The sequence below is a fragment of the Sphaeramia orbicularis genome, chromosome 21 (assembly GCF_902148855.1).
Source record: "Sphaeramia orbicularis chromosome 21, fSphaOr1.1, whole genome shotgun sequence".
Taxonomy (NCBI): Eukaryota; Metazoa; Chordata; class Actinopteri; order Kurtiformes; family Apogonidae; genus Sphaeramia; species Sphaeramia orbicularis.
In genome coordinates this window covers 1,937,826-1,950,519 of record NC_043977.1, presented here as the reverse complement: position 1 = coordinate 1,950,519, position 12,694 = coordinate 1,937,826, and the positions used below count along the sequence as shown (strand labels likewise).

General features: G+C 37.8%; 1 protein-coding gene across 1 annotated transcript; it reads right to left on the bottom strand.

Moving 5' to 3' along the window:
• Positions 1-1,266: 1,266 nt before the first annotated feature.
• Positions 1,267-12,158, bottom strand: LOC115412231 (UDP-glucuronosyltransferase-like). The gene is made up of 5 exons (XM_030124614.1): positions 11,301-12,158; positions 8,306-8,437; positions 5,986-6,073; positions 5,677-5,896; positions 1,267-1,717 (listed from the first exon to the last, which is right to left on the bottom strand). The coding sequence occupies exons 1-5, from the start codon at positions 12,156-12,158 to the stop codon at positions 1,435-1,437; spliced, it is 1,581 nt and encodes a 526-aa protein (XP_029980474.1). The 3' UTR covers positions 1,267-1,434.
• Positions 12,159-12,694: the final 536 nt, after the last annotated feature.

Here is a 12,694-nt window from a genome sequence, read left to right as displayed (position 1 = left end):
ACAGTCTGATCCTCAGACAGATTCTGAACAAACACTCGTAGCTGGTGTGAAAAAAAAAAAAAAAAATCTGGTACGCTGAGTCCAATCCAAACCTTAACCTGTTATTTTTTAAGATACATTTTTTATTGATTGTTTTATACAATCATTATCAGTGCCATGTTATTCCAAGAGCTAAAAAGATATGCCAGTGTTTTTTCAGTCGACATTTTACCCAAAATACAATCTATACAGTACCTTCAAACTGATCATACACCAGTTTTTATGAGTCTTTTTTTTTTGTTTGTTTAGAACGTCTGATTTTATTTATCATTAATTCATCCAGGAAAGTCCCATTCAGATACAAAATCTTTTCAGAAAAGCAGCAACATTAAAAACAATTTCACATATAAAACTAAGAAAATAACAGCAATTTAGAAAAGATAGGAAAGAAACATAGTAAATGAGTGGTTAAAAAAAAAAAAAAAGGTTTAAAAGAGGCAAATAGACCATACCACAGAATATAAATCAATAAAATATAACAAAAGCAAGTCTAGTTTTTTTTCCTCTATTTTTAGATGTTATAATTAGGGTTGGTTCAGCAATATATCGCAATATTTCATTTTATTTATTTATTTTCTTTTTATTTATTTCGAACATGCAAAGAAACAAAATAAAACAAAGCAAATTCAGACAAAAACAAAATAACATTTAAATGAACAGAATCTATCTTCAAGTACATACGAAGAAGAATAAACTGATTTCATCCAACCCCTCAGTGCTTTTACACCTTTATCACTAAATACAACAAATACAATTTTCCTAATTTTAGTATTTCACAATACTGTATCGATATTAAAAAGCCCTGTAGCGACACTTTTAGGTATTTATTCAAATGCAGATAGTGTGGAGGTTCATTTTAGTTTTTCTATATTGTTTATATTTTATTAATTATTATTTAACACTTTTATTAAATAATGGTTATCTGAATCATCCTAAAAGCACTTTTTTCTGTCTGAGAGGCAGATGTTGGTTCCTTTGTTTGGATTGAACTCAAATCCTGTTCTGATGTTAGTTGTGAACTAATAGAATCTGAACATTTGAACAGGATCTGAAACTGGAATGTCTGGAAAACAGAATTTCAGTTTGAACACAGGTTGAGCATTTGGTGATAGAACATTAGATCCTGTTGGGATCAAATACAAATGTGTTTAGGATTTGTGCAGATTTATGGTGTAATTCAATTCTTTCAGGAAAAACTTCAAAAAAAAAAAAAAAAAAAAGGGCCTTTTTAACAGTATCATTATATACTGTGATATATCGTGCTGTGATCCTAGTATTGTGATTTGTATCGTATCACCAGATTCTTGCCGATCCACAGCCCTAATTATAACGTGTTTGTGGAAGCTCTCATTAAACACAGTATGTCACTTCTGCTGTTAAATATCATTAGATAAACTACTGGGACTTCCTCTTCTCTGTCCTCTTTCTGAAACAGCTGCGGGTGCAGAACCAGCAGCATTTTAGCGTCAGAACCAGAACAGTGATCAGAACCAGGGCTAAAAAGCCCAGGACGTCCAGGCTGTGGTACTGGATCCAGTTCAGGTCATGAGCAGCCACCCTCAGATGTGCAGCTCCTTTGTGTTTCATGACGAACTCGGTCCAGAAAACAGCCAAGTCCAAAGGCTGAAGAGGACGGTCCAGGTGGATCTGAGACAACTGCACCATCTTCTGTTTGTAACTACACAGGAAACACAAGAGCACAGGTGTCAAACATGCGTCCGGGGGCCAAATCCGACCCACCAAAGGGTCCAATCTGACCAAAGGAATGAATTTGTGAAATACAAAAATTACACTGAAGATATGAACAGTCAATGGTGTGAAAATCCTTTTAATTCAGGTTCCACACACACACACATACAGGCCAATTGGATTTCCAGTGGGTCAGAACCAGTCAAATATGATCATTATAATCTATAAATGATGACAAGCCCAAACTTTCTCTTTGTTTTTTGGTGTAAGGAAAGTTAAATTACATGAAAATGTTTACATTACCAAACTAGAAGCACTCAGAGAGCGCAGACCTCCGCCAAGGCTGATCAGTGGCTCCCCACGTAGGCCCCCCCCCCACGCCAAGGAGGTTATGTTTTTGCCAGGGTTTGTTTGTTTGTTTGTTTGTTTGTCTGTCTGTTAGTGTGCAACATAACTCAAAAAGTTATGGACAGATTTTGATGAAATTTTCCAATCACCACCAAAATGTAATCATTTCTTCCTTATCCCATTTCCAACAAACCCTGAAAATTTCATCAAAATCTGTCCATAACTTTTTGAGTTATGTTGCACACTAACGGACAGACAGACAAACAAACAAACAAACAAACAAACAGACAAACAAACAAACCCTGGCAAAAACATAACTTCCTTAGCGGAGGTAACTATACTTTTATAAAAAAAAATGTGAACAAACAAAAACAAATATGAAACAAACGGAAATGTCTGAAGAAAAATAAAGGCAGTTTTACCAATATTCTGTCTGTTACTAAATGTTTTGTGTGATTGTAACGCACGTGTGTAAATGATAAACTGATAAACTGAGGCAGAATATTGTGAAAATTGCACTTGTTTTTTTTTAAGACAATTCAAGTTGTTCATGTTATTCAGATTTTTAAGGAAACTTTGCAGATGTAAACCTGATCAGAATAGAATTTTACTGTTTTCGCTGTTCTTATTTTACTGGTCCGGTCCACTGCAGATCAAACTGGGCTGAATGTGGAACTGAACTAACAGGAGTTTGACAGAACTGATGTAGACAGACGAACCACCAGTTACCCTCTGATGTTTTCCACATCTGACTTGTTAATGTCTCTATCAAAGTAATTTTCCCTCCAAACTTGTCACGAGGTTTAATTTCACTAAATGTTCAGGTCATTCAGTGTGTCACCAGAAGTCACAGATCAGAGAAAAGTCCACAAACTGAAAACAGATGTGTTCATTCTGGATACAGAGACGTTCAGTCTTTATCCACATGCACCGAAAAATAATGTAACCATGTCTTATATGATCAAATTCAGACTGAAGGATCAAATAAATGTACAGATTATTTCTGCTTTACTGGACTGATCCTCTGAAGTAAAGCACTGATATATGGTCACCTTTAACTGAGTTTCTCAGATGTTATGAGACTAGCGATGTAATGAGATGAAAATTTCAGATCACGGTTATTGTGACCACAGTTATCACAGTCATCGTTATCATCACAGTATTATTGAAATTGTGCTCAAAATGTTCAAAAAGTACTGATACACACACTGAAAGAACTGAACCAAGTTGTATTTAAAAAAATAAAATAAAATAATAGTCACAATGTCCCTTCTGTGTCAGAAACATTCACATATTAACCCTTAGTGGTCTGAGTCTATTCTGTCTGTTTTTCAGTCCTTTTGATTTGGCCTTTATATACTATAGAAACAAATGTTTACTATACCCATGTTTGGAATCTGGTTTTTCAGCACAACTTCATCTGTATCATCTGTTATTTTTTCACTTTAACCTACTATAAAAACAGAAAAGGACAGAAAACACAAAAAATATAAAATCCAACTTGAAAAATGTATATAATTTATTACATAAATAACACAGATGCTTAATGAACCTTTTCAAAGACTTTAAAAGTGAATATTGGTTCAAATATTTGGTATAGAAAATTCAAATTGTAATAAATTCAAACTATACTCAAATATTTGACATAAAAGCAGATCTTTACATAGGGTTTTTCCTCTAAAAGTGCGGTAATCAAACACAGTTATCATGAGAATTAGAATTTAAACAGTAATACTAACCGTCTGTGATTTTACCACCGTTTATCATTATACCGGTAATTGTTACATCCTTATATGAGACCAATTAATTTTGACAGTGGTGCTGATTTATGGAGCTGTATGCTGTCTGTTTATGTTTATTTTATTTTTTATTTATTTAATTACTTTTTTTTTTTTGCTTTCATTCATTTATTTATTTGGGGGGAATATGTTGCTTATTGTTTGCTTTATGCTGAGTATATTGTTAATTATTGTGTAATATAAAGTTCAATAAAGATAGCGTTTAAAAAGTAAAGCATTGACAGACTTTCTCCTCCACTGATTGTCATTAATTAGATTTTTTGTGACTATCTTATCTTTATAGGCTTTAGGCAAGGCATAGTTTATTTATACAGCACATTTCATGTACAAGACAATTCAAAGTGCTTTCCATAAAAGATTAAAAGCATTACAACAGGGAAGCAATAAAAACTATAGTCTTTTCATAACAGACTTTTTATTGTCTTTTAAAACAATAAAAAGTATAGGTTTTATCAATTCTTTCGCTACATTTTGCTGCTAATACCTTTTACTTCAGTGGAGTTTTTCATGCAGGACGTTTAAGTGTAATGAGTATTTTTGTACTTTTACTGAAGCAAAGGTGCTCCACTGATTGTCATTAATTATATTTTTTATCTTTATAGGTTTTATCAGCTGATACGTGTGTTTGCACTTGCTCATGCTGACTTTGCTTTGGCTGATTTGACCCAGAACGTTTCAAAGAGTTGAACAAATGTTTGAAGGAGCCCAGCCTTCACAGTGGAACTAACAGGAGGGTAAAGGTGAAGCCAGATAAGCTCCGCTGTTTTTATGACCAATGCAAACAGAGAAACCACACCTGTGATGGAGGGACCTGAGGTGAACCAGGACTGGAACTGACACCAAACTACAGTCACACATTTAACCCTTTCATGCACAGTGGTCACTCCTGTGGTCACTCCAGTGGTCAGTTCTTCTGCAGCTGTTCTCTTGTATATTCATGGGTTTGGTTCTTTCAGTTCCATATCAGCCAACACAGTGGACGCTAATGCACCATCCCATAATAATACACTGACATTCAGACCATTACTGTAACTTTGCTGTTCTTGATAAACCTGATCTGCACTGACATGTTTGAGTGGAAACCACTTGTTGTTTCTTAGACACAAAGGGTTTTTTTCATGTTATATCCATGAAATGAGTAATAACTAGCATTAGAGTACGTTAAAATGTCAGAAAACATCAGATTAGCTGCATTAAAAATGTTTTTATTTCATTGTTTTCATATCACTTTCTTATGGAAGAGGATTAGGGCCACTGGAAAATGAAAAAGGTGTAATTTTTTTTAATTATTATTAATCTGAGAAAAAAAGTCAGAATTCTGACTTTAAACTCTGAATTCTGTTTTGTTTTTGTTTGTTTTTTTCAGAATTCTGACTTGAAACTCAGAATTCTAACTTTGTTCTCTGAATTCTGACTTTTTTCTCAGAATTCTGACTTTAATTCCAGAATTCTGACTTTTTTTGGTCATAATAATAATAAGAAATACATATTGGACCTTAGTTTATTGTTTTTTTTTTTCCAGTGGCCTTAATTCTCTTCCGTACTTTCTGATATTGGGTTTTAAACACACGCCTCTTTACTTCAAAAATTAAATGCATGGACATTTTTGTAACTCCATGAAAAAAAAAAAAAAAATCAATCACATTGCTTTTTTCCTGCCTAAGGGGGAATAAAAACACTCAAGAAAAAACTCTTGCCTAAGGTTCTCATAAGTCATGCATGAAAGGGTTAATATGCTTTCATTTTCCGTCCTTTCCTACTTGTTATCCTACTGATACTTCCATGGTGTCCACTGTCTCACCTTTTGTCGTGGATGATTCTCTTTATCGCAGTCAGCAGTGCTTCAGTCGTAACATCATGAATACTCAGTTTTTCTGCGACACCTCGGGCCACCATGCGATGTGCGTTGTCCTCCTGGTCCCCAAACAGTGGAAACATCACCATGGGAACAGCGTTACAGATGCACTCATATACACCGTGACTTCCTCCATGAGTCAAGAAGATTTTAGCTTTGGGGTGAGCTGAGGAAACAGGAAATCCCAGTTTTAGATCATTCTAAATGCTGCAGTGTCCTCACGATCATTTGATAATTTCATAAAATACACCACACCCAGGAGGTCGTTCTGAGGTAACCACTTCATAAGACGGATATTCTTTGGTATGTCTTTGGGGGGAACTCCAGTGTATCTCCACAAAACCTGAAATATAAATGATATAAATTATTGCGTGTTCACGTGAAGGGGTAGGGGTGTCCCGATTCTCAATGAGTTGGAGGGGAGGGGCCAAGGGGGAGGGGCTGTTTGACCCTCCAAACGTAGGTTTTCCAGGAGCACACTCCAAACACTGAGGTCTGAGAAATCTGCCATAATTCTGTTCCAATCATGGAACGGTCAGATGGAGGTAAACACAGCAAAACAGAGCAGCAGTGATGAAAGGGGTGGGCCAAGGGGATGGGGTAAAGGGGGGGGGGGGCAAAGGGGAAGGGGTAAGGGGAAGGGCAAGGAGGGATGGGGTAAGGGGGAGGGCCAAGGGGATGGGGTAAGGGGAAGGGCAAAGAGGGATGGGGTAAGGGGGAGGGCCAAAGGAAAGGGGTAAAACAGGAGGGCCAATGGGGAGGGGCTAAGGGGTGGATTGGGATGGGCCTCATTGTCCAAACTCAGTCCTGACTGGTCAGAAGCGTCCACAGTAGATCTGAGGTCAAAGTCCCACACTTCAACTGGATCAAAGGCTCCTGTGTAAATGTTTGCAGTGCAGAAAACATGACCATCTGTGTCAAACACTTACATCTAAAGGTTTAGGTATTTCACAAAGTGAACTGGTTAAAGTTTCACTTTTTTTGTGACTCATTGAAGGAGAACCCTGGGCAGATCCACCAGATCTCCTCGGGGTTTTGTCGAGAACTCGGCCAGATTTGGTCAGATTTCTTCTCCTTGATAACCAACATAGCGGAAGAACTGCATCGACTTCAGCTTCTATCAGTATTATCAGTCATCCACATGGGGGCACTGTAGTTCAACATCAGTTTTTTGGACATAAATCATCAATAATCGGCCGATTGAGATCAAATGTGGTTCATATCAAGGCTCTAATAGTTTTGGATTATTCATGATAGTTTAGTTTTATTTAGTTTTTACTTTTTTTTCTCTAATTCAGTTCATTTTAATTCATTTTTACAGCAGATTTGCTAGTTTTTATTAGTTTTCATTTTCTTCTAAATGCTTAGTGTTAGTTTGGTTGTAGTTCAGTTGTAGTTCAGTTGTAGTTCAGTGGTCTCTTTTCTCTTCTTCTCTGTGGTCGTATTCAAATCAATCCCAGACAGGACTCTGCTGCTTCAGTCTCCATGTTTCCAGGTAGAGTGGGGACCAGAAGACGACTGGAAACCACAAGTGAACACAAGTGACGGACCCTTAAATATCATATGGTGCCACTAGCTAAAATTGCGAGAGCAAAATAAATCGATTTCATATCAATCTGACATTGACAAAGATGAAAACGAAGGGAATTTTATCCATAATTTTCATCCGTTTTAGTTAGTTTTGTAAACACACAATAGTTTCAGTTAGTTATGGTTTTTCTTTTAATTATAGTTTTTATTTATTTCAGTTAAAAATGTTTTTACAATTCTAGTTTTCGTCATTTCCTTAGTTTTCATTAACGATAACCTTGGTTCACATTGCTGTTCTTCCAGATGTCCCTGTTCTACCATCCAGAGTTCATATGGGCTCATTTTCAGTCACTGGGTGGAGTTTAGGGTTCAATGGGTTCATTCTTCTGACACTATCAGGTCCATGGAGCTCAAACTGAGTTCACATCCACTGTCCAACAGTTCTATTTCTTCATGACACTACCTTGAGTTTACATGATGTCATATTTGGACACCAGGGGGGTGTTTTTTCCAAATGGTTGGGGGAGCTTCTGTTGAAAAATGTGGGTTTGTTTTTATATTATGAAGGAAATAGTGGGAAAATCAAGCTCAAACTTAGTTCATATTGATCGTCTAACAAATATCTAACATCTTTTCTGCCATTATTCAGACTATCGGATCTCCTTGGTGTGAATGAGATAACTATCCCCCTTTAGCACAAACATAGGGGACCCCCCTAGGGGAAGAACCCTATGGATTTGAGGTGTTCCATCAGTTTTATCACTTGTCCAAATGAAACATCTATTTTTTTGGACATTATTAATAGACATTCAAGCTCAAATTCAGTTCATATCGATCATCTAAAATAAAGTTGCTATCTTTTTGTACATTGTGTCGTTTATTTGCTTTATTATACAGCAGAGGGTTGGGGGGGTTTCGTTTGTATGTCAGCCCTGCGATGAACTGGTGACCCATAGGGTGAGAGCTGGGATAGGCTCCAGGATTTCAGTGATTCACAAAATGAAGGAATGAATGAGTGAACTGTTCAGTGCCCGGCTACTGTTACCTTTTGAGGAATTTGTCGAAAGGCATCAAAGAACTGTTTAGCTATTTCCTCAGGCATGTTGGGCACCATAGAACCCAGGGTGAAGATAATAAAGCCATCATCTCCAGAACCGTCCACAAACTCTTCCAAGTCCTGTAGAGAATTTACAGAAAACACATAAGACAACATTTCAATTCCATCTTGATAATGCTCATGTTGTTTGCAGTTCTATAGCTACACCTCCCTGACTAAACAGACTGATGCATGGAATTAATTTTCCTTCACATGAAAATATTCTACAGGCATGTGGTCTGGACCAAGGTTCTAATAGTTTTGGATCTGTCATTATAGTTCAGTTTAAATTAAGTTTGACTTTTTTTTTTCTCTAATTCAGTTAGTTTTAATTAGTTTTTAGAGCAGGTTTGCTAGTTTTTATTAGTTTTCGGTTTTTTTTTTTTTACCTAAATGTTTAGTTTTTTCTTATATTCAAATAAATCCCAGACAGGACTCTGCTGCTTTCTCCCAACTTTAGTCTCCATGTTTCCAGGTAGAGTGGGGACCAGAAGACGACTGTATATGACAACTGACAAGAAGAGGCGGATCGTGAAGTGCCGTCACCTTAAATTGCACGAGCGAAATAAATTGATTTCATATCAATCTGACAAAGATGAAAATGAAGGGAATTTTAACCATAACTTCTATACTTTTTAGTTAGTTTTGTAAACACACAATACAGTTTCAGTTAGTTATTGTTTTTTCTTTTATTTATAGTTTTTATTTATTTCACTTAACGAAAATGTTTTTTTCAGTTCTAGTTTTCATCATTTCATTAGTTTTCGTTAACCATAATAACCTTGGTCCGTACCATAGACTGAACATAATTAGAACTGTGATGTCACAAATCGGTTTGTGAACTGTCAAGTTGGAGCCAAAAATGTATGATCTGGCTGTTGTCATGTTGGTTTTATTTCTGTGATTTTACATCTACACAACACCACAGTGACAAACGGTCCACCACTTCTGGAACTGACTGTATGTCTACGGAGGACAGGGCTTTGAGGAACCATCCACACTGGCCTGAGTGGCATTAAATACTAGTGCACTGGCTTCACTTTGGAGCCAAAGTCAATGCCCTTTGATCTGTACAATGTAAGAGTAATAAAAAGATTACAACTGCAGATGAATGAATGACAAATCCCTTCAGGTTCATTTCTACAAGCAACTTTTCACCTTACTGGATGTGTTACAGCTTTAAAAATAAAATCATTAAATGCATCTTGAGCTTGTGATGCCTGTGAACACTTTGGTTTTTCACTAATGTAAAGATTTTGGGGTTTAAGTTCATCTTAGTTTAACATAAACACATAAAAAAACTCTGACTCTATTACTGCCTTCAAATCCCTGCTTAAGACTTTATTGAGACATTCCTACTCAATTCCATAATTTCACTTTTATCTACTGTCATTTTATGTATCTATGTGTTTTATGCGTGTATATGGGTCATTCCATCCCAAATCTACCAGATTTCAGAAAGTGCCCCACATGACCCCCTCAGGAAATTCTGAAAAAATTCACACTTGTTCACCTACAGATAAACGAACACATTCAAAATTTTAATGTTATATCTGTAATAGTTTAGGAGATAAAGCCCTTTGAAATTAATGTTTGTTTTTTTATTTTGCAAATTTGCTTTTCAGCCAACTTTGAGGAGAATTTTTATGATGCTGTCCAGCCTAATTTTGGGAATTCTATTCATAATCCTGAACAAACTTATTCATCATGGAGGAAAATGTGTTGTTGGATTGATCTGAATTAGTCTGGACAGCATCATAAAAATTCTGGGAAATCTGAGCTCCATTTCTGTCACTGACCCTGGTGAAACTGGGTCAGCTGACCAGCTCCATTCAGTTTCCCAGAAGTCTCTACTACAGGCATCAACCTGAGCCAGTTCTGGGAAATCTAGAATTCTTCTATCTGAACCATCCTGCAGTTCCACACCATAGTTCAAATATCTGCAGTATTATCCGAACTTGTGCAATAATCAATGCCATTCTACTGTTAAAATGACATTTACACCTACGTTTGGATACAATTTGAAGAAAATAGTCATGCACTCAAAAAAATATTAATAATAGAACCTGTTCTATCCCAAAGCTAAAATTTTGTGCACAACATCTTGAAACGTATATGAAGACATGGTAGAAATTTCAAAATGTTCATTAACTGGCCACATGGTCATTTGGGTGCTCGAATAAAGAGTATTTTTGTGAAAAATTGAAATCAAACCATTTTATTCATAACCTCACAGCAACACTTTTCATATAAATGTGGTCTTTTTGCAGTTTATTGTTGCATCTGCACCAGAAGAATCCATGTAAAAAAAATGAGGCGTGTCCATTCATCCATTCTGTCACAGTGACAGTCTGAAGAGAGAGGACATTTGCAGAATGAGCCTTTGGGCCTGATTTCAAGGCCTCATGGACCAAACATGAAGGCACACACAATTATTAGGATGCTAAATCTGGTCTTTTCAGGGGGTTTCAGCCCAGACAGTCAGTTTCAGCAGTGTGGGTTGAATACCTAAGGACATAGAGCTGCTCAAAGTTGGACCAAAAGCACATTTGTAAATTAAAAAACAAAAAACAAAAAAAAAAAACATTAATTTTCAAAGGGCTGTATCTGCTAAACTATTACAGATATGACATTAAAATTTTGGATGTGTTCGTTTATCTGTAGGTGAATAAGTGTGAATTTTTCAGAATTTTCTGAGGGGGTCATGTGGGGCACTTCCTGAAAGCTGGTTGATTTGAGATGGAATGACCCATATGTGTAATTTTAATTGTGTTTTATTTATTTTTAACAACTTTGTATGGTGACCTTGAGTGTCCTGAAAGGTGCCTATAAATAAAATGTATTATTATTATTATTATTATTATTATTATTATTATTATTATTATTATTATTATTATTATAAAGACCATGTGACCCCACTGTGGTTGACCGTACACACACTCACCGCTGGCAGAGGGGCGTTCTTTGCACAGTTGATTCCTCCAATTAAAACCATGTTGGGCATGAGCGGCCTGGGCCACTCGAAGGTAAAGTCATATCTAACAAGCCAAATGTCACCGTGGCTGATGAGCTCCTTGTAAGTCATACCGTCTTCTAAATATTTACCGACAAGATTGTCAAAGTTGGCATAAATCAGTTTACACAAGTAGGACTCCACAAAAGATAAGAGCACGTTCTTGACTCTCTGTGGAAAGTTCATGTCAGGTGAATTCCCAGAGCTGAACTGAGGAACATAAGAAGGAGGAGTGGGGCACTGGTTGGCCTTTAAGTCCAACCCACATGGAAGAGTCTGGAGGAAATAAACAACTGGAACAGAAAACAGACGAGCCAGGACGGGACCGCACGGGAGGAAGGGGTCTGTGAGGACAAGATGGAAACCCTCTGCTCTCAGTCGACTCATCAGCGCCTCATTGTGCAGCAGACTCTCACACCCTCTCACCTGCAGATCAGTGAAGTTCAGCAAAAGTTGCACTTCAAAAAGAAGACCTATGGATGATGGTGGGTTGAATATTCCCTTCCTGAGCTCATTAAAGTTTCCATCCAGTTCTTGTTGGCTGTAGGACACCGTAAACACCTCAGTCCTGTAAGTGTCCGAGCTTTGGATCAACAGGCTGCTTTCAGGCACCAGCACCACCACCTCATGTCCCCTGAGGCTCAGCTCCTTCACCAGGATCTTCATGCTTAACCAGTGGCTCCCGTCCACAGGCATAACCAGGATCTTCCCCCCCTGAACGGGCTCTGCACTCAGGCAGCAGAACCAGGCCAGCAGACCCAGTGAAGTGAGCCGCTCTATGGTCCTCATGACCTCGTCTGTGTGAGCTGAAGGCTGGACTGTTCAACAAATACAGGCAGCTGGAGGGAAGAGGCGGCGTTATCTGTGAGGGGGGAGTGTCTGTTTACAGGCAGCTGGAGGGAAGAGGCGGCGTTATCTGTGAGGGGGGAGTGTCTGTTTACAGGCAGCTGGAGGGAAGAGGTGGAGTTATCTGTGAGGGGGGAGTGTCTGTTTACAGGTAACTAGAGGGAAGAGGCGGAGTTATCTGTGAGGGGGAGTGTCTGTTTACAGGTAACTAGAGGGAAGAGGCGGAGTTATCTGTGAGGAGGGAGTGTCTGTTTACAGGTAACTAGAGGAAGAGGCGGAGTTATCTGTGAGGAGGGAGTGTCTGTTTACAGGTAACTAGAGGGAAGAGGCGGAGTTATCTGTGAGGGGGGAGTGTCTGTTTACAGGCAGCTGGAGGGAAGAGGCGGAGTTATCTGTGAGGGGGGGCGTGTCCATTTACAGGTAACTAGAGGGAAGAGGCGGAGTTATCTGTGAGGGGGGAGTGTCCGTTTACAGGTAAC

Bases quoted from the DNA above. Each gene is read 5' to 3' on its own strand.
- LOC115412231 (XM_030124614.1), bottom strand. From the start codon at position 12,158: ATGAGGACCATAGAGCGGCTCACTTCACTGGGTCTGCTGGCCTGGTTC. The intron at 6,074-8,305 runs GTAACAGTAGCC...TTTATATTTCAG, and splicing joins TTCGACAAATTCCTCAAAAG to GTTTTGTGGAGATACACTGG. The intron at 5,897-5,985 runs GTGTGGTGTATT...CTGTTTCCTCAG, and splicing joins ACCTCAGAACGACCTCCTGG to CTCACCCCAAAGCTAAAATC.